The following is a 24,114-nucleotide window of genomic DNA, read 5'->3' as shown; positions in this document are numbered from 1 at the left end:
AAGGAATGGCGTGTATATGTGTCTATATGTAATTTTATATATCTGTGTGTGTGTGTGTGTGTGTGTGTGTGTGTGTGTGTGTGTGTGTTATGTATATACTAGCAGGCCGCCCGGCATTGCCCGGTCGTAAAATACGCTTAAATATGATATTTTGATTAATGCAGATTTCATATTTATTATTATATTAGACCCAAAAGTTTTTAAACACACACACACACACACACACACACACACACACACACACACACACACACACACACACATAGAGAGAGAGAGACAGAGGTTTGCGTTTACTATAAGCTTTTCACGCAGATATGAATCCTGTAGAATATCTGCGTGAATATAGTTACACGTTAACTATAGACGATCATCCTATAAACAGCGAAAAATTAAAAGGGAATTAAAATATTTAAAAAATATGCAAATTAGATCTTTTGCAGATGAATACAATTCCACGACGTATATATAACAAAGTTGTCTTTTCTTTTTAAATAAATAGAAAAAAGGGGGTTTTAATATGTATATCAATACACCCGCACACAAAAATAAAGAAAATTCATAGGAGTGTATATATATATATATATATATATATATATATATATATATATATAATCAGGGGTATTCAATGTTGCCCGGGATTGAATGAGAATCAACATATGTTCCACAATTCCAATACTTTCACTTTCATTAAAATCGGTGAAATCGCCCATTTTTCAACCAAATCAATTGATTGCCTGCTCTAGTCAGGAACACATCGTGGTGCAGCTGGAGGAAACCTCACATGGCTCCCTGCAGGTATTTAATCCACAATACATTTTAGTCTACATTGCACTGTAAAGAACCTACTGTTGGTTTTATGAACTCATTTTTCTATATAATTACTTGAATTACCGTTTAAAATGCAGAAGTCAGGTATCATGGTGCAAGTGTGCTCTAAACAGACATGCATTTCTAACGCGCCCTTGTCATATCAAAGAACCTACTGTTGATCTTATATGTCGGGCTTTTCTGCTTGTGTGGCAATAAAATTCTCAGATGCAATTGTGGTGTTAGGCTGTATAAGGTGTTCACTTTGGTTAAAATCCTCTGTGCCATTTTAATAAAATTATTTTGATTATCGATACTTATTGGAAGACATTCTGATACAAATCCTTTCTAAGAACACTGCCAGATACATAAAGTACATGCGTGTGAAATTGCATAAAAATTGGTCTGGCCGTTTCAGAGTTCATAGGGAACGAACTCACACACAGACAAATTACTTACACACACACACACACACACACACACATGTCAACTTGACCTAATGTTTCACCATATATCACAAGAAGAAAACAAAAACAAGACCCATAAGTTCAGTGGTGTAATTTTTAGTTTTCATGATTGCAGGAACTTTTCTAATATTTATTTTAAATCTAAATTTAAAATTAAGAACCATTTTAAGTGACCCAGTATTAATAATTACTGTGTGTCAGGAATCAACAAGTCAGATTCATGCTCAAATGCATGAGTATTCATGAAAGATGTGACGAAAATTTGGAGTTTGAAAAGCCAACACCAAGCTGAAGAACATGTTCACCTCCAAAAATACCTGAGCAGTCCCTTCGGCATTCCGCAAAAGTTGAGCCTTGGACGGTTAGTAATAAACTAACTCTTTCACAAAGAGATGGTAAAGCCTGAGAGGGTTGACCTCCTAGAACTGCACAAAACCATAACATATTCATAAACGACATTCCTGATAAAACTGTGTCTGAGGTGGGTATATTTGTTGATGACACCGTGCTGTATAACAGACACGAGAGGAAAAAAAAGGAATTACACATTTAAGGAAATGATTGAAAAAAGCATCAAAATTCCACCCCTTCACTGTAGAGATTCCGCAGATATCGGGAAGCTTTCTACTCTAAGAGTTTCTTTGGGTGAAGTAGGGAATAAGGACCCTAGCCGACTTTAATGTACAGAGACAAAAGTGCATATTTTGGTCGATACCAGGGTAGCCTTGACCTGTGCACACACACATCGCCTCTGTAAAAAAAGCAATCCGGATCACAAATAAATAATATAACTCATTATTATTATTATTATTATTATTATTATTATTATTATTATTATTTATAATATAAAAGCGAAAACGTGTGCGTTGGTGGATGTGTTCATTTTTTCGGATGTCCGCCAAAGGCTTTTATTGGGGGGGGGTCACTCTTTCTTAGAACTTTTTATATACTTCCAAGATTATAATATGTCTGATTTACGAAACGACGTCATCTGTATCTTTTCTTTCAGAGACTTTGATGTTACAAAATTCGCGCTGTGATTTCGTTTTCTCTACTGCTGCTACTACTACTACTATGGCGTGATGTTTGACCTATAAAACGTTTACGTTCGTTTAACCACCTGCTTTTTTAAACGTTTGATTTCACCCTTCCTCACTTCTCTGTCTGCGTAGCATCGTGGTAAGTTGTCAGGCTTGTCGCCTCAAGTCTTTGGGTTTGAGCCTACCTCCTTACCAAGTCTTTTTTCTTTTTCCTTTTACACCCGGGCAACGCCGGGCACCCCCGCTAGTCTATAATATAAATCTCACCTGTCTATTTAAATGTATGTATGTATGTATGTCTACAGCGAGAAGTCGCTTTTTTCGCCGATATTTTCAAAAGTCATCCTCGATTAATTTTATTTTTATTTCGGACTATTAGTCTCATCTTTATTAGTTGTTGTTTTTTTTAATCTTTTTTATTGGTTCACAACGTTTCGGCCAACTTCCTCTGGCCTTCGTCAGGTGGTAACCGCGACGGATAGGAACTTCGAATCTCCTAACTGCATTCTCAGCCATCACTGCCATCCGTAGTTGTTGTCGTCTCACCTATCCGTCGCGGTTACCACCTGACGAAGGCCAGAGGAAGTTGGCCGAAACGTTGTGAACCAATAAAAAAGATTAAAAAAACAACAACAACTAATAAAGATGAGACTAATAGTCCGAAATAAAAATAAAATTAACATAAAATGCTCATCTCAAAATAAAAAATTCCAATTAAGGAATAATATATATATCATCCTCGATTGTCTAGCCTTAATTAAAACTTACGTCACTTCCGGTTTGGCGATGGGTGCAACAGCAAAGACGTCAGGTTTTTTTTTTATTTAAAAATTTTTTTTTCACGTTCATTGCCTCCTTCGTAATACGGGTTCCAGCCTGCCTGCCTACTACCACTTTTTTTTTTTCTTTTGCTAAACACACACCTCCAAACACCCGGGCAACGCCGGGCACCCAGGCTAATTATTAATAAAATATCAATCCAAAGTTTAATTAAAGTTGTGTAAATATATTTTTAAAAAAAAACGCAATCTTGTTGCGAAAACCTGCTAGAGGCGATGTATGTACGCGAAGGTCAAGGTCAAGCCGGTGTCAACCGAAATCTATCCTTTTGTTTCTTTCTTCGCAGGGAAAGTTGTTGGGGTCCTTATTGCCTACGTCGTCCGTTTCTTCCCTCGGACTGCTATACTTTGGAATTTCCTTCCTGTTTCCTGCTTCCCCGACTGCACTAACCAGCAAAAGGTTAAGTGTAATGTAAACAGACATTTCGCTACTCAACTCTCCGTAGTTTCCTGTTTGACAGTCCCAAATAACAGTAACCCCTTACGTTCCAAGATGCAAAATGACTTGGTTGGGGGGTGAAAATGGGTTTAAAAGATCACGCCTCATGTAAAACAAATTTGCAATGAAAATTAAGTAAAAAAAGAAAAAGTTAGAATTTATATTTAAACACATTAACAAATAATTACTTTGTCATATACACCCACATGAAATAATTAACGATGAATATTATGAAACAAACATGAGACGATAATTATCCATTAGTGAATAAATAATTAATAGTTGCTATTAAAACATTAATAAATACAAATGGTTAATGTAGTTTGTTTGAAGCATTGTGTAGTCTATATATATAAAAGCCAAACGTCTGTGTGTATGTATGTATGTATGTTTGTTTGTAACGCTAAAACTTTTGAAAGACGGAACCAAACTTGACAAATTTGGTATCATATCGAAGCCCCATCACCCGGATGACAAATATCGAAATTTCACGTCAAACGGACCACTAGAAGTTGGTCAACTGATCAGTTATCTTCGAGGGGGGCCCCCAAAAAACCTGTCATTATCTATATATATAAAAGACAAATGTTTGTTTGTAACGCTAAAACTTGAGATGAAAGATTCCTCTCCCCTAAGAATAAAACATATGTTCAATATCTGCTTTTGTTTTTTCATTGTTTATACGGTCCCGAGCAACGCCGGGTAGCCCTGCTAGTGTGTATATATAAATGAAAATTAATAGAAGGCAACACAATAGAGAGGTGTCGCGGATCGATCCAAACTGAAGCAACTTAACACATACTAGAGTTCCTATTTACAATGCCTCCCCGCAGGACAGAGTTAGACACTAGGGGTGTTTTTTTAACGTGGTGAAAAATGAACAAAAATAAAAATTGTCTCGGTCGTGAAGGATTTCTCCTTCACTGACAGAAAACAAGAAATCGAAGTGCAGCATTTGAAGAACAGATACTACACTTTGATCTTGGCCCGAAGAGCAGTAGTTCCAGAAAGTAAAGCCTTCTATTTTTTTTTTAATTCAAAAAGTTAAAGAGCTATGAAGACGGGAGTAATATAAATAGAACGAGCGATATTTCGTGCGACAAAACTTTTTTTTTTTTTTTTTTTTTACATAGTCACCATCATTTACAGTGCACTTTTCTGAAGAATTCAATGACCCATCTCCGATTCTGACGCACCCATTTATGGATAAATAATTAATATTTGCTATTAAAACATTAATATATCTACGAGGTTAATGGAGTGTGCTTGAAGCATTGTTTAATGTGTGTATATAAACAACGTTTATAGAAAGCAACACAGTGCAGAGGTGTAACGGATAAACACAATCTGAATTAAATGAAGACATAACGATAGAATAAGCTATACAGATTCACCTTATCTATGAAAGTAAGAATGTGTGTGAGAGGACACTTCTCAACCTATATACTCAACGAATTTTTTGATCTACAGACTTGAAATTTGGTACATAGGGTATTCAGACATGTGGAAACCCTTTTGATCGGTTTTCATCCGGAAAAAGGAGGTCAAAATTGAAAAATAGTTATATGAAAGTTGTCATATTTTGATCTATTTGCTAATTGTTTCACAATGGCGCATGCGTGAATCGTTCACATTACAGATTCCTTTGTTAAGTATAAGTCGGTTTGAAAACATCTTTTAAAGAGTGTGTCACGCTGGACAAATGGTAATCGTACCTGACTCATTGTCTTTGGGTTTTGGTTTCGATCTCAACTCGAGTATTTTTTTTTTTTTTACTTACAAGAAATAAACGGTTTAGAAAGAAAAATAATACACGCGTGCATATATCTCAGTTTATGTATAAATTAAAAGATGGTATTTATGCGTATTTTAGGACCGGGCAACACCGGCTGCTTGCGAGTATATCTATAAAAGTTTGAATGTGTGTGACAGTTCTCAACCTATATATAATAAACGAATTTTTGATATACAGACTTGAAATTTGGTATATAGGGTATTCAGACATTGTTTAATGTATGCAATGAAAATTAATAGCTGGCAGAAGTAAATTAACACATACGAGAGTAGTTCCAAAAGTAAATTCTTTTGTTTTTTTTTATGTCAAAAAGTTAAAGAGATACGAAAACAGGAGTGGTGTCATTAAAACAAGCGATATTTTATGCTACAGAATTTTTTTTTTTTTTACATATCACTACCATTCGCAATGCATGTTTGCCAAGAATTCAATGACACATTTCTGCTTCAGACGCACGTCTATGACAGGTCAGCGTTCGTAAATTATATCTTCAAATGCCTGTATATAAACAGTTGATCGCTACTTTTGAAGTGTTCCGTTTGCGTGTTTATTTACAAAGTTTTTCGCATTGCGCTAAGTATGCAACAGGCGAAATAATTTACTGAAAGTGCTCTGCCCAAGAAAGAAATATAATTTTTAATTTTAATTTTCAATTTATATGCTAATCAGCCAAATCTATAATTACCCACATCTATTTTGCTAATAACCTTTCCTCCGATGAGATGAGCCATTCATTGAAAATTCATGGATTAAGAAAAAAAAAAATTAATAATTATTTGTACTCCTTTGGGAAACAATAAATTTTGTTGTAATTCTACATAATTGAACTCCAAATATATATATATATATATATATATATATATATATATATATATATATATAGGGTGTCCACAAAGTCTGGCTACATTATAGCCAGACTTTGTGGGCACCCTGTGTATGTGTGTGTGTGTGTGTGTGTGTATATATATATATGTCCACAAAGTCTGGCTACATAATGTAGCCAGACTTTGTGGACACCCTGTGTGTGTGTATGTGTATGTGTATATATATATATATAAGTGTTTCATGGTAAATAACTGATGATCCCTTAAATTACCGTTAGTACTATAGTGAATTCGAGAAAGAATTGATTGCAGGTGATTAATGACTTACTGACTAAATAGTATTCTAACGAATGATAAAAAATATAAAAATTAAATAAGTTTTTTTATATAGTTAGGTTAAAAAAATTCCAAGACTATATATATATATATATATATATATATATATATATATATATATAATGAGAGGGGCAAGTAGGGATAATTCATTACTCTATCCGTCCCCACTCATTTTGTTCATGTTGAAGTCCGCCAATATTAACCTGAAAAGTGACGGGAAGTTTTAAACGCATCTCTTTCTCGCTGACTCGGCTTTCGCCAATACTTGTCGCATTGTCTTCGCTCGGCAGATTCACGTGTGTCGCAAGACAATAACGATCTTTCTCTTCACCGAAATCTTCTTTTGTTGTTGTTGTTGTTCATATTTCTGCGACGATTTCGTGCTAGCGGCGACTTGTGGTTTCCGCTAGAACGTTTTCGTGAGCGCGCCATTCCTTAATTAGCTCCGACGACTTACACCCCCTCTCCCCACCTCTCTCTCTCTCTCTCTCTCTCTCTCTCGATATATATATATATATATATATATATATATATATATATATATATATATATATATATATATTAGTGTGTGTGTGTGTCTACAGAACGTTCAAATATATAGTTATTTTTCATTCATAATATTTTATTGGCTTACACGTGTTTCGTTGAATGGCGAAAAAACACTAAACAAAACATTTAAAAAAAATTTTTTTTTTATTATTGGTAGGGTGCATCAGAAACAGTTTATATGTTCCTTGGAAACAAAACAAGCGATTAGAGATTTTATTTTCCTTGGTTTAAAGATGAGAAAAGTCGGTGAAAAGAAATGCAGATCATAAGCTGCATAACACTAGCAGGCCGCCCGGCATTGTCCGGTCATAAAATACGCTTAAATGATATTTTGATTAATGCAGATTTCGTATTTCTTATCATATTAGACCCAATATATAGTTATTAATTAAAAGTTTAAAAAAAAAAAAATGGCTCGTGCCCCACCCCCGAGAATCCAAACCAAAATGTTTAGCTTACGATTTACTTTTTCTTTTGACGTTAATGTCTTAGATATGAAGACATGTTTGCTGCAAGGCTAAAAATTAAAACACGAACCACTAGCTATTGCGTAACGCATGCATATTTATAATGCCGTCGTTCGACATTCACCTGATAAATCCCATTTCTTTAATTTTCGCACTTTTGCACCGATTTTTTTAAATATTTTCTTATATATTTTATTTTGTTTTACAGAAAACTGGTGAACTGTTTTTTTTTTTTTTTTTTTTTTTTTTTTCTGAAGACAATATTAACTCTAAGTTGTTTGGTATGCGTACGCCATTCTACGAAACATGCGTAAGGCAAAATAAACTATGTCTAAAGTAAAAATATAAATATATAAATGTTGTGGATTTGAACTGTAAACTAATGATATATATTTCTCTCTCTTTCTTTCTATTCATCGTCTATCTTCCTCTCCCCCTCTCTTCCTCTCTCTCTTTTTTCTATTTTATTTATTTAAAAAAATATTTGTTCTTTTATTTGATTTCATAATTTAATTCTCGTCTGATTTTTTTTTTTCATTCTATTGCCTTTTCTTTTAACTCCCCCCTTTTTTTAATTACTGTTAGGGTTAACTGGCGTTGCCCAGTGAAGAAATTAGTAGAGTTTAAATATATTTTTTTATTCTTTCTCCCTCGCTTTCTCTTCATCTCTCTCCCTCTGTGTCCATCTGTTTCCTATCTCTTCCTTCTTTCTTCTAAAAAAATGACTGGATTCGACATTAAATGACTCGCAAGAGGATTGATATGCCGTAAAAAAAATAAAAATCAAGCCTTTCGACTGTCGATGTTTGGAAAAGCAACGAAGAGTGACGAACATTTGATATTATTTAGTCTGCTGGGTCGGACGAAAAGTCGTCAGCCCGAATCGAGAAAATGAGAAGGTGTTTGGCGCCATATTTCTATTGGGTTTGAAACACGCACGTTTCATATTTTTCCCTCTCTTTATTTGCTGGATAAGTTAGATATGTCAAATAGACGCGCATACTTGTATACAAGTGTATAGACCAGGGGTTGGCAACCTCCTGCTCGCTGGCCAAATCCGGCCCTCGAGTGAATTGGGAGAGGAGCACCTTACTTGATTTTCATTTTTTTTTTTTTTTATATATCCCGTGATAAAATAAGTTACACTGAGTAAATATAATTATATTTATTTTATTTCCTGCATACAGAAAATCTGTTTACGCATCTAATAACCTTGTTGTTGTCTATGACGATGGTGTCAAGGCTGTTTTTTAGTTCTCGTGCGTTCAATGAGCGTGGCTCCCTGGTGTAGACGTTCTCCGAGGGGCGTAGAAAGTCACGAATATATCGGGGCGTCAAGATCAAAGACCACCAGTGATAGCTCTCAAATCAAACGTGAAATATAAGAAGTGGCCTATCGTACAGAATTTATTAAATAGTAATAGCAAGTCTGGTATTCACTGATATTGCATGTAATAGTATTTTTTTTTAACTATTAATTTAGTTGGTTGTTTTTGTTTTACGGCATATCAACCCTTTTCAGATTATTTAATGCCGAATCCAGTGATTTTGAAAAACAATATTTTAATAGAATATATTTGTTTTTTTTTTGTTTTTTTTGTTTTTTTTTCAATTTTTAAAAATTTAACCCATAGTTGAAACTCTAACATACTACCACTCCATGTCAGAGTTGACCTGGAAGCAATGGCAATGAAAGGATGGCTCTACACTCCTCAAAGCTCACAAGCTGGGGCCTCACCATCGGCTATAGTTAAGGTCATATCCAGGACCTTAACTATTTTCAATAGTTAACTAAAGATAAATACTGCAAATATTGTCTTCAATTTCTTTTCATAATTCCAGTTTTCTGCATCCAGAAATACCCACATATTTATTTATCAGGTATTTCTCCATTCATCCCATTCAGCCATCCATCTCTTTCTATATATATTAGTGATGGGACGATTCCAATATTTTCCCCGGTTCAGATACAATTACCGATTCCGATTCTTTATAAATCTCTAAATATTTAACTATAAAAGTTTTATTTTGTCCCGATTACCATAAAAACGCATATTAGATGTGCCTATTTTTTTCTCAAACGTAAAAACACTTGTGATGGGGATGATCTAGAAATTTTGGTCTTACTGGAAGTTTAAATCAATAAATATTTATTATTCTATTATTACTACAAGTAGTGGGAGTGTTTAATAAACCAAAATAAAATAAAAAAGATAATTTAAGGAATCGGTTTCGGCATCGGAAAATACGATCAAATCTTTCTGATTTCAATACCGATTCCGATATCCCAAAAGCTCCCATTTTTCCGATTCGATTATTCCAATATATATATATATATATATATATATATAATTTATTCGAAAGTAAACAGTTACATTTGGTCGTTACAAACAGCTATCTGTTTCAGTCAATGAGACTCCATCAAGCGACCTCGAATCATTCGACGCTGTAGAAAAAGTGTACGTATGTGTGTGTGTCTATATGTTTATTTTTTAATCAAATGTAATTCTAAATAAACACCTTAATTCTTTTCAGAACATATAATATAGTGCAACTGATTTATCTAAATATGACCAGTGTTGGAAAGGGGTTGGGGGCAAGAAAGGTCTTACGCCAGTACATTTTTCCCTCCTAGGAGCCCTGTAGACATTCCTGTGACCGCCCCAGAAAGACCCGTATCTTGCTGAAAACGTGAAACCAACATTTTAGTAATTTTTCAATTTTTATAGTTTAAAACACTAACAACACAAAGCGGCAAAATTTACAAGGTGTTTCAATTATTTTGTTCTACCCCTTAATATATCTTAATATATGAGTGAGATACTGTATTGATCATTGCGTAAAAATAATTAGAGCTCTCCGGAACTTAACAAGGTTTACGTTAAGATTTCTCAAATGTTGGACGATAACATAGCCGTTAGAAGCGTCGACTGTCAGCTCGACGTTCACGTTTCGATCCTGGCTTGAAGCACTTATTTGTTTAGCCGCACCGAAATAATCTCTTTGTGAATAACATATATAACCAGGTTATAAGTATTCAAGAATGATGACTAATAGATTTAAATGAGATTATTAAGAGTGCTCAATAAAAGAAGAGCAAGATATATTCTTATTGATATAAACAAATTTGCATGGTCGCGATATTGAATATGCTAATGTTTTGGACAATGTTGTTTTTCATGGAAGAAACGAATTCTCTAAACGAGGACTGGTTTCTTCTGTGGTAAAGTAACCATTTATGAAGTCGCCTGACGAGGACTTCCGTTTTTAACCGACCATTTTTCCGAAACATTAGCATATCCAGTATCGCGACTCTGCAAAATTATATATATATATATATATATATATATATATATATAGTAATTTATAAAATATATATGGCGATCAAGCTACACTGAATATTCTGCGTTTCATCCAACTATAGGATTCGTCAGGCTTATGCGCGAATTCTGTCGTTGCTTCTTGTTTTTATACATGTTGAGGATTACTAGTTGGCCAATCAGCTTTCTAGTATCCACCGCGCCCCTTCCTACCAGCCAATGGACATGCATTTTATTTCGTATAGTAAATTTATGTGAATAAATGAAATAGTTATATATATATATATATATATATATATAAGGAATGGGTCGATTCCAGTATTTTTACCGATTCTGTATTGAATTACCGATTCCGATTCTTTCTAAATCCCTACATATTAAGCTATGAAGTTATTTTTCACCATTACCGAAAAAAATAAAAAAAGTATACACGTGTGAGGGAAGATCTATCGATTTTAGTTCTACTAATAGGTTAAAATCAATAGATATTCACTATTTTAGTTTTGCTATCAGCGGTAGAATATTTTCCTTTAAAGAAAATCAAATAAAAAAAGCCAATTAAAAGAATCGTTGTTGGCATCGGAAAATAGGCACAAATTTTTCCGATACCCCCAAAATTTCCAATTTGTCCAATTCTCCATTCCGATTAATCGACCCAACACGAATATATATATATATATATATATATATATATATATATATATATATATATATATGTGTGTGTGTGTGTGTGATATGTTTTTATGTTTGTGACATGATTAGACCTTTGTGATTGATTGGTAGACATATCTTCGATTGCCGGCAAATAATCTTTGTTTTCTCAATTTGATATTAATGTTTCTTACAGTAACGACGACAACGTGAAGATATCGATCACAAATCGATATCTCGCTCTTCTATCGTAAATTCTTTTATTGCTATTTTATTCGAAATGTTCGTGGAAATCCCCGATTTCTTCAAAGAAAATAGGTTATGATTTGTAGTTTGTCTCTACTTTTTTTTTATAACGTAGATACTAGTCGAGGACAAGATCCACTCGAGGATGGATACACGAGTCTACATCAGCATATGGTTTTGCCTGTGATGCACTGAAAATTAAGCAACGGAAAAAATCGACTTTTCATTCGATAGTTTAAAGACTTCCAATTTCCTTTCAGATTTCGAACCCTCACGATTAAATTATTATTTTTTTTTTCAACTGTGAATAAAATATTAAAATATCTAGCTTATTTCAGAAAACCCAACATTCATTATAGTGGATTTAATCGTGATAGTATTTTGAGTTACATTTTTTATTCATTAAAACTAGCGGGACCTGTGGAAATTCCACAGTGGTCTCTTTTATATGTAATATATTGATGTAGGCATTCTGTGGATGTTTAGCGTAAATGGAGACGCTCTGATATTATTGTAGCTCTTTTCTTAAAACTGCAAAAGTATTTATCTAAGCTAGCAGCGTAAAATACGCTTAAATATGATATTTTAATTCATGCAGATTTCTTATATATTATTATAATCAATTTTCAATCAGTTTTTGTACATTATAAAGGTGTGATTTCCAAAATAAAAAAAATATATTTATCTATGTGACTTGGGTGCATTAGCTTGAATCGAAACTGAAACCAGAATTCATGAAGAATATATATATATATATATATATATATATATATGAGTTTATTCAGCTATTAGTGGAACCAAACCCAACACTTATTCTTGGTAAAATTATTTATAAAAAGAATCCTATTCATATATAGATAATTATTGAAAAATATAATTAATAACCGTGCTCTTTTTGGGAAAATCTTTTTAATCGGGTTTCGGCCAGAAATTTGGCTGTCAAGGAGTCAAAGTTCAACAATTTTATCTTTGAAAACTCTACCAGACTCTTCCGCCAGTTTTGAGTCTAAAAACTTGTAATTTTAGATGGAGGTTCTTTGGACAAACTTTTTAATTTGGTTTGAGTCCAAAACAAATGTTAAGGGGTTAAAATTGGGATTAAATTGTTTAAAAAATTGATCTCCGCGGTCTCTACGAAATTATGCAGCCAATTTTTGGTCTACGCATTTGAAATTTTACATAAAGTGTATTCAGACATAGGGCAAGCTTTTTAATCGATTTGTGGCCGGAAATTTGGCTGCCAAGGGGTCAAAGTTAAAAAGATTTGACCTTTGCGGTCTCTAGCAAACTATTCAGCCAATTTTGGGTCTAAATATTTGAAATTTTACATAAAGGGTATTCAGCTAGCTTTTTAATCAGTTTTTTGGCGAAAATTTGGCTGCCAATAAGTCAAAGTTGAAAGAGTTGACCTTTACAGACTCTACCAAACTCCTCTACCAATTTTGGGTCTAAATACTTGAAATTTTAGATGTATGTCATATATGCGTTTGAGCATGACTTAGAGGCTAAGGAATGAAGGTGGAGAGTTGTATGTTTTGGTCTAGCTGATAGCACAGGCTTGTATATATATGTCATGGGTGTGAGTTAAATTACAGAATTGTTGATTTTATTTGAATAAAATACACATCAGGTGCGTTTGAAAGCCAAATTACAACGCAATATTACGAAAATAAACAAATATTTTACTTGTTTGTAATTTATAATTTGAATATTTTTCGGAGTCAAACTCCATCCTCAGTATTTTGTACATCTTGTTTTTTTTTTTCTTTTTTTTTCTTCTTCTTTCTTGCCATGTTGTAAAGTTAGAGAAAAACATGCCAGTTAGTAAAGATCCGCGCGTTGTATCTCAGCGGTTGTATTTTGTCCTTCTTTATTTTGGTAATATTGCGTTGTAATTTGGCTTTCAAGCGCAGCTGATGCGTATTATATATATATATATATATATATATATATATATATAATACGCATATATTTGGCTTTCAAGCGCACCTGATGCGTATTATATATATATATATATATATATATATATAATACGCATATATATATATATATATATATATATATATATATATAATACGCATATATATATATATATATATATATATATATATAATACGCATATATATATATATATATATATATATAATACGCATATATATATATATATATATAATACGCATATATATATATATATATAATACGCATATATATATATATATATATATAATACGCATATATATATATATATATATATAATACGCATATATATATATATATATATATAATACGCATATATATATATATATATATATATAATACGCATATATATATATATATATATATATATAATACGCATATATATATATATATATAATACGCATATATATATATATATATAATACGCATATATATATATATATATATATATATATAATACGCATATATATATATATATATATATAATACGCATATATATATATATATATATATAATACGCATATATATATATATATATATATATATATATAATACGCATATATATATATATATATATATATATATATATATATATGAGTGGAGATGGTAATTAAAAAAACTGAGGAAAGTGCTCAATACTGTTGTAGAGCAAATATGCGTTTTATTTTTTATTACTGTATCTTTCTGTTAAGTTACATTATTGTTTCGGCTACACGGCCGTTTTTTTTTTTTTGCCGTCTGTAGCGTCCTCGGACTTTTACAGAAATGTTTGCTCTTTCATCCCAAAATAGCGAACATTTCTGTAAAAGTCTGAGGACGCTACAGACGGCCAAAAAAAAAAAACGGCCGTGTAGCCGAAAAAAAATGTAACTTAACAGAAAGATACGGTAATAAAAAATAAAACGTATATATATATATATATATATATATATATATATATATACATACAAGTAAAGTATAATTTTAAGTGCATATGTGTTTTTGTCGATTCCAATATGATGCTAAAATATCATCAATTATTTAATATTCACTCGCATCCGAGATTTCTTTCTTCCGTTTTGTCTTACACATCTAGATTTATTAAAGGATTCCAATATTCCTTATTGGGCGCCCGTTTTTATACACCTGCCTTGTGCCATATGAAAGAAAATCAAAGAAAAATACACACGCATATAATTTATGTCAATACAAATATCGTTTGTCAAATGTACACCAGGCCTTTCCGGTCAATAAATGTATACATCATATTAAATCAACAAGTTTGACAATGACCAAGCCATTCCTTGCAAATGCACGCACGCGTATATATATATATATATATATATATATATATATATATATATATGAAACATTATACAATCAAATATTTAATTTTGATTATTCCGTATTTATTTCGTTATAAAAATGCACGCACGTGGTGTGTATTTATATACATACACGCCTTGTTTATATGTGTGTGAGTATATGTGTGTATGTATATATTTGTGCGTGCGTGCATGTATGTATATATTTGTATGTATGCGTGCGTGTATGCATATAACTTGATGCATGTATTTTCTTATAGAAGTCAGCAAACAAAATCTAAAAGTGTTTTCGCATATCAAAGTTGGTGCTTGTGCAGTTTACGGACCGAGCTATTTTGAGAACGTAAGTTTTTATGGTATCTTCTGTTTATTAAATTGTTAGATGAAAATACACACTAGGTAATAAAGCCCCCGACCCATGTTAAGAATGGCTTTCTAAATAATGGTCTGCAAACTTCACAAGTATCAAACATTTACGACAATGTATTTTAACCGTCATAACGTAAACGTGGTGTAAAGTTGTTTTTGACGGATATTCTTCTCGCAATAAACATGTATTGTATGTTTGCAATATTTATATATATATATATATATATATATATATATATATATATATATAAGATAATAAAATTAAATAAAAAAATTATCTATGTATTAGAACAATAAGAAAACGTAAAAGAGAAAAAGAAATCTTGGGTTTGTATTACTGTACACATAGATTCGAAAAAGTTGTCAAAAAACAAATATATAACAAATAAATCTTATCAAAGGCAAGATAAGTTACTTTTCTACCAAACTGGATATATTTTTTGTGTTTTTATTCAATGTAGCATATTTATTCAGCTCGAAAAACATGCAGTGTTTACCGATGTATTGGACAATTCAAAATGGCGACCGACTCTCTCTTAAACACGGTAAGTTCGAGAAAAGGTGCTATAAATAATAAACTAGACAAAATACTATTAAAAAAACACCGAATATCTGTCAAACTATGTCACGGTAATATATATTGTGCGAATTTCTAACAGTATTTTGTCTAGTTTATTATTTGTAACACCTTTTCCCGAACTTACCGTGTTTAAGAGATAGTCGGCCGCCATTTTGAATTTTCCAATACATCGGTAAACACTGCATGTTTTTCGAGCTGAATAAACATGTTACATTGAATAAAAACCCGAAAATTATATCCAGTTTGGTAGAAAAGTAACTTATCTTGCCTTTGATAACATTTATTTGTTATATATTTGTTTTTTGACAACTTTTTCGAATCTATGTGTACAGTAATACAAACCCGAAATCTTATATAATTATGCATTTATACCTTACAGACTAATGTTTTCTGCTTACGGAATCATCAGTGTAGTATAACTCTTCCTGCCAATCATACGATTCGAACCCAGCCACGAAGCCGCCTGAACGACTATATTACACAGAATATTACCTTTCAATTTTAACTATATTTACAGAATCATAACGAACGAATGTTGTCATAACCATGTGATTTATAATGGACACGTTCTGCATGGGATTATTATTATTATTATTATTATTATTATTATTATTATTATTATTATTATTATTATTGCTTGATTATAGCTTTTTAAAATACACTACGGACATAGGAATATGGACATTTTAAGATTGTGATTATCATGTATATAATAATACATTATAGACAAAAACACGTGCGTGATTATAGCTTTTCAGAACATACACACATATATGAGAGAGAGATAGAGAAGGTGGGAGAGAGAGGTAGGGAGAGATAAAGAGAGATAGAGAAGGTGTGAGAGAGAGAGTGTGGGAGGCTCTGTAGACTAGCTAAAAAGATAATCACTTCACTATAATTAGAAGCTCTAAGTTCTGTTGGGGGACGACTACTATAGAATGTGGCACAAAGTAGAATGCGTAAATATCTCCACGATGAGCAAAACTAGAACAGCAACAAGTCCTGGCCATTCATAGAGCCACGTACCTAGAAAACGGATCTATTAAACCTGAGCATGTTGATATGGAACTTAGTATTGGCCAGTGTCGCCAATGATTAAACTGAACTGAGACAAGTAACGTAATACCAATGGCTTATATACGACATGAGTGGAATCTTGGGAAGATGCCCATCATTTCAGCAATTATAGGAGCAATCGAACTCGTGAAAAAGAATTTCAAAAACAATATACCCGGTAAACCAAGTGTAAGAGAAATACAGATCTCCTTGTGCGTAGCATTTTCCATATGATGAAATCCTGGTTAGTGTTCTTTATCTGCTTCGGTCCATTGTTGGTCCGTTTCCTCTGAAGACATCACATGATTTTGAACTTGGCAGAATACATGTGCTGGGTTGACATTACCTTCCCCAGCGCATTTAACTCGCCTGTTTGCACATATCCGTTGTCCTTAGAGCACTCGCATAGCTGCAGTCGAATAACGTAACTCTTAATATCATAGAACCATTGATCTGCTAGAGATTCATCCTCCTTCATGGCCATACAACGTCCTGCTGCCGACGTCATCAGAGTTACCTTCTCCTAGATGCATATCTTAACTAAGACTAGGGGTGCACCTCTCCCAGTAAATTAATGCGACTCCAGATACCAACATGAAAACGTGAATACTGGAAATATAAACTGAAAATTTCGTAAAAAGAGTGTTATATATATATATATATATAATTTTTATTTATCACTTCGGTGCAAAAGTTTTGACGATGTAAAAAAAAAAAACCTTGTATTCAAAACAATACCGACCTTTTCTCTCTATCATTTGATTCTATCTATCAAGGAACTTATAAATACCTCGCTTGTAAAATTCATAAGTTTTAATATAAATATTGACATAAAGCGTGGTGGGTATACATACGTATTGCCATAGCGGGTATCTAAATAAAACAAGTTATATATATATATATATATATATATATATATATATATATATATATATATATATATATATATATATATATATATATAAATAAACTACTTCATTTACTCACATAAAATTAATATACGAAAGTATAAATTTATGCGTAAACTTTACTAAGTATTTATTTCAACAGTACTCAATACGTAGGTAGAGCTAGTTAGTAAGTTATAAAATATATATGACGATTAAGCTTCACTGAATATTCCGTGTTTCATCCACTTTGTGACTCTTCAGGCTCGGGTTGCTTCGTTCTCCTTCTTGTTCCTGTGTCACTGTGTCGGGTTTAATAGCTATGTTTACTGGGTACACTCTACTTCTGTGTGGAAAAACCTGCACTTGTTGTCAGTGCTGAGACCACTCAACTTTTTAAAAGCATTGGTCATCAAGTCTTCATATTGGGCAGCCATCATAATCCTCTCTTGACCACATTGTAGCCTATCTGTAGAGTCTTCCATATCTATATAGTTCTGGATGAAGTCATTCAGAAAATACTTAGCCGGTTGTTGGTTGACCCATTTGTGAGTTTGGGTTTTAAAACCGGCTTAAATATTCAGATGTATACTTATATACGGTGCTCACTACGTTTTTAGATAGAGCATTATAATTGAATAACTGATGTGTGTGCGTGTGCACGCGCGTTTTTTTTTTTTTTTTTTTTTTTTTTTTTTTGTGTCATTACCAGTGGTTTCACGCACGGGCGCTCATCAGACAAACAAAAATGCGTTGATGTGTGCTTTTTGTACTTCCGGTCTAAAGTAACGGCAGCAGATATTTTAAAACAACCACGGGATATTTTCTTTTATGTTGCCTGATAATCGCTCGGGTGTGAAACCAAGGGTATACAAATTAAAAATTATTTTTCAAGTACCTACCTTCAAAAATGACAGAAAAATTATGATTTACCAATGTTCCCTTGCGCTATTTTTATAGATATATCACTGATATATATATATATATATATATATATATATATATATATATATATATATATCAGGTCAATTAAACATTTCATATGTAAATTATCATTTCTGATAATCTAATAGTAATAATAATAAATTGTAAGTGTAGCGTTCTCCGGAAACCAACACGCTGTAGCCTCAGTCGCATTATAGACAAAGAATAGAAAAGAACTCAACACGTATTTCCTCATTGTTACGGCCGTGATGTCACACCGCACGATCGTCTTTTCAATCGTTATTTCGCTCCGTGCTCCATGTCTCTTCCGAGATCCGTATTTTTTCCTTTTTTATAGTTTTTTTTTTCTTTATAAGTGACGTCATTTCGCATGTATTTGCATATAGCCGTCTGCGCTCTCAGTTAACTACGCAAAAAATAATATAGTGTCGTCATTGACTGGCGCCACACCAAATAGTCGTGAAGGGTCAAGGAGGATGGAAAGACTGAGGGCAGAAAGCACTAACCAGATTGGATAAGTGCGAAGATGTTTGAGACCTTGAGGAGGCTTGATGCCACCCAAGTTCTAGTGAAGGTCAATGGCTGTTTCTATAACGCAAATTTATTTGCAAATCTTATGGAGAGTACTGGAAATCAAGAGATACTTGTTGTCACCCGGATTCCAGGAAACACTAATGGTTGTTGCCAATAAGTGATCACTAATGATGATCTGTGTGAGAACTCCAAGTGAGTAACAATAATAGTTGTAGTAACAATAATGCACCCACCGATGACTTTTTTATTTTTTTATTTACAGTGAAGAATTTTTTCGGAATACATTTCAGGCGGCGGGGTAAGTCCGAGGTAGTTGCCTAACTCATTCGTGCATTAGCAAAAATAATAAGAGGGTCGAGTGGAGATATTTACACATTACATTAAAAAAAAAAGGAAAGAACATTTCTTTGCAGTTGGATTAATCAGATGAATGGATTTTTCGGTTGGATGATGAAGAATATAATGAGAGGATTGAAAACCACAAACGTTCTGGGTCTTCACATAATAGTAGCGTCTGTTTCGGGAGGGGCTACTTACAACTGTTTGTGTATACCTATAAACCTGTTTGGTGACAAACGTCGTTATCCCTTCCCCCTCCTCTAACAGGTGCCTGAAGTTCCATCCCTCCTCTCTTAACTCGGATAGCAAATTCTAAATGTTGATTATTTTATTTTATCAAGGCTGGCACACCCTCCCCCACATGGAAGATTGGCGCTACACAGTCTTCCAACCTCCATTTGGCCTAGTGCTGAACCAAGGTAAATTAAACGTGGGTGTGTGTATGCTTGTATGTATGTATGTATGTATGTATGTTTAAATAAATAAGCGTATATAATAATTATAGCTGATTAGATATGCGTTTTTTTTTAGTTATATTTATTTATTGAATATTTATATTTAAATAGTTTAAAATATTTTTATGTGCATAAAATTTTATGCACGTAAAAATATTATTTTTTAATATTTAATACATAACACAAAAAATTATAATAAACATGCGTCCTGTAAGAAAAAAGAAAAAGGACAACGCAAAACAAAAGGAAAGGGGAAGTAACCCCTTCACCGCTTGGGAATCAAAAATTGGGTAGCATTTCAAAACTGCTTGTATCGCTAATAAAAAATAACAGTTGATCTATTTGACCTTTACACCTGATCTGAAATGGAACACGTACATCAAATCTGTTGCCAAGGTCGCTGGAAAAATGGTGGGATCCTTCTATCCATCCAGTAGATATCTCACTGTTAATGCAATTCTCTATCTACACACTAGCCAGGTACGTCCAAGGATGGAGTACTGTTGCCACATCTGGACAGGAGCTGTTCTACCTTGATAGAGTTCAAAATAGACTTCGTAGCCTCGTAGATGTCCTTTTCTCTTCCCTGCAACCTCTTTCTCACAGAAGAGATGTTGCGAGTTTGTCTCTGCTTTATCGTTATTTTCATGGCAAATGCTCGACTGAGCTTCAATCTATGACCCCCCCCTCGCCAAACTTTCACAAGAAACACTCGTCTAGCTAAAAACACTATCAATAATCCCCCCACTCTTTATCTGTGCCTAAACCTAAACGTAGATTCCATGAACAAAGCTTCTTTCTTAGAAGTGCACACCTGTGGAATTGTCTTCCGTTTTCCTGCTTTCCAGCTGACTATAATCTGATTGTCTTCAAGTCTAACGTAAACAAGTTCTTGATGAACCGTTCCACTTAAGTTCACAAATTTATCAAATTTCCATTACTAACGATTACTATATTGTCCAATTGACTACTGTACACTCTTAACCCTTATCCTCGAGTGGTCTCTGGACATTGATAAGTGGTGATGAAAAAAATCTATGTATATGGTGAGCCAGACATAGGCAAACATTAAATTAATTCGTATACAGGCAACAATCATCTGCAAAGGAAAAAGAGCACAGATTAAAGTCAAATAATTGCAATTATAAAATTGTGAATATATATATGAACACTATAGTAATGAATGATACATTTACCATATACTGTCCATTTACTTTTGACTCACCAAATACAAATATGACTTCTATCCAACATTTTATTTATTTATATATATATATATATATATATATATATATATATATATATATATATATATATATATATAATGGCAGTAGAGTTTAGCTTCTTAGAAGTACATGCAATTAAACAACATGTGTCTACCAAACAGTGCTCAATGAGTAAACAGAGCAGGTATTTTAAATTTGATGGCTACATATGTGCATACATGTTTCTGTAATCATCCGTGCTGGGGCGATTACATCTTCAGGCCAGGAGTTTTCGAGAGTAATTCTTGGCCTGAAGACGTAATCTCCCCAGCACAGATGATTACAGAAACATGTATGCACTTATGTAGCCATCAATGTTTGTATATATATATATATATATATATATATATATATATATATATATATATATATATATATATATATAAACAAAAGATTTTTTTATATAAAAATAAAATTTTATTACCAAAAACGAAATTTAATTTTTAAAATAACTCAATTTGATATACTTTTTTTTTTTTTTTTTTTTTTTTTTTTTTTTTTTTACATAAGTCGAACTCACCGTTCACATTGGAAATGTCGGCTTTTATAGGTTTTCGGGTATGTTTTACAATGAATAACCACCCCAACCTCCCTATGTTTAGAACGGCCTTCGGAATACACCCCACCAACCTCTCCATGTAAAGAATGGCTTTCGAAATAGACACCCACAACCTTGTCAGCATATCCGAAAACCTATAAAGTTGGACGTAATGTAAAAATGTACCGAATTTAAAACGGAACGAAATTATAAATTTCCGTTCCATTTTTACAAGAACCATAAAAGAGCGCATTGTCCACCAAGTTTTACCTATATTTTTTCTATATTGTATGTTATTCCAAATTATATATATATATATATATATATATATATATATATATATATATATACTAGCAGTGAGACCCGACGTTGCCCGAGATTTAATAAACATCAACCAATGCTTCACCCTCTTATATTTTGTCATCGGTGAAACGAAATCGGTGAAATCGTCTATTTTCAATCAGATCAATTGATTGCTTGCTCTAGTTGGGGACCCATCGCGATGTACCTGGAGGAAGCTCCACAAAGGTCAAGTATCATACTTCAATTGTGCTCAAAGCAGAAACATTAATTCCGAACGAACCCCTGTCATATCAAAGAACTTACTGTTGATTTTAACTGCCGGGCATTTCTGCTTGTGCGGTAATAAATCTTCTCAAATGCACTTGTGATGTTAGGCTGTATAAAGTGCTAACTTTAGTCAAAATCGGGTGCTCCTGCTTTCATCACATTGTTTTTGATTATCGATATTTATCGATGACATTCCGATACAAAATCTATCTAAGAACACTGCTAGGCACGTAAAATACATTTGTGTGATATTAAAAAAAAATCGGTCCACCCGTTTAAGAATTAATAGGGAACTAACTCGGAGACACACATACACACACACACAGACAAAGTTCCTTTTCTGTAATAGTAGAAATATTTAAGTTCAATCTCAGACACGCATTTATATACATGTATAAACTAAAATCACAAACACACACTCACACACACATGTAGAAATAGTATGACTTCAATTTCATACGTATTCGACTTCACTAAAATATCTATTAGGGTATATACATATACGTATCAAATCAAAACACCAAAGTTAAGAAATGCTGAGCCTGGCTAGGCCCAGATGGGCACCCTTATAGTGGGTATCCATAGTCTGTCAAAATTGAAGGAAGCTATCATATATACACACACATGTATATGTGTGTGTATATATATATATATATATATATATATATATATATATATATACATACACACACACACACACATGTGTATGTATATATACACACACACGTGTATGTATATATACACATACGTGTATGTATATATACACACACACACACGTATATATATATATAGACACATGTGTATATATATATATACACACATGCGTATATATATACACACGTGTGTATGTGTATATATTTATATATACACACATGTATATATACATGCATACACACATGTATATATATATACATACATATACACATATATGTATATATGTATATATATATTTATATACATATACACATATGTATATATATATATATATTTATATACACACTTATATGTATATAATGTATATTTACCTACATACACACATATATACACACACACACACACACATATATATATATATATATATATATATACACAATGTGTATGTATGTGTACGTGTATAATGGCTTAAATCTCATAAACTTACAGGCATGCCTGTGTCAACTCTTGCATATATATATCCTACATATGTAGAGTACGATATTTGTCACACACACACACACACACACACACACACACACACACACACACGTATGTATGCATATAAATATATGCATCTACCGCTGACCAGGCCGAGTTGTATGTCTCTAGACAGCACTAAGTGTTTCGCATCTCAATAGTAAAAAAGGGGCAATTTTTTTTTTCTTTTTTGTTCACCTTCCAAATATTTATTTCTGTCAACCTTCTCTTTTTCCCTGTCACTTGCCGTTGCGTTAATTGCGCTGATCAAACATTATACACTGAAAGTTTCGGATCACCTTACATCTAATAGCTGTCTCTTGCCATGGACTTAAAGAACCA

At 32.8% G+C, this 24,114-nt stretch overlaps 1 protein-coding gene across 9 annotated transcripts in view; it reads left to right on the top strand.

The window, feature by feature from the left end:
* LOC145268799 (pre-B-cell leukemia transcription factor 1-like) overlaps positions 1-24,114 on the top strand; it is an 814,729-nt gene that overhangs the window by 210,617 nt on the left and 579,998 nt on the right. For 6 of the 9 annotated variants that reach the window (XM_080124424.1, XM_080124423.1, XM_080124420.1 and 3 more), the window contains exon 2: positions 20,113-20,190. The exons of the other annotated variants lie outside the window; for them this stretch is intronic. In XM_080124424.1, the coding sequence (XP_079980550.1) occupies positions 20,113-20,190 (78 nt within the window). The remainder of the gene's footprint in view (positions 1-20,112; positions 20,191-24,114) is intronic. 9 annotated transcript variants of the gene reach the window in all.

The sequence above is a fragment of the Euprymna scolopes genome, chromosome 44 (genome assembly GCF_053919585.1).
Source record: "Euprymna scolopes isolate OS-2025 chromosome 44, ASM5391958v1, whole genome shotgun sequence".
Lineage (NCBI taxonomy): Eukaryota > Metazoa > Mollusca > Cephalopoda > Sepiida > Sepiolidae > Euprymna > Euprymna scolopes.
This window is presented reverse-complemented; position numbering and strand designations above follow the sequence as displayed.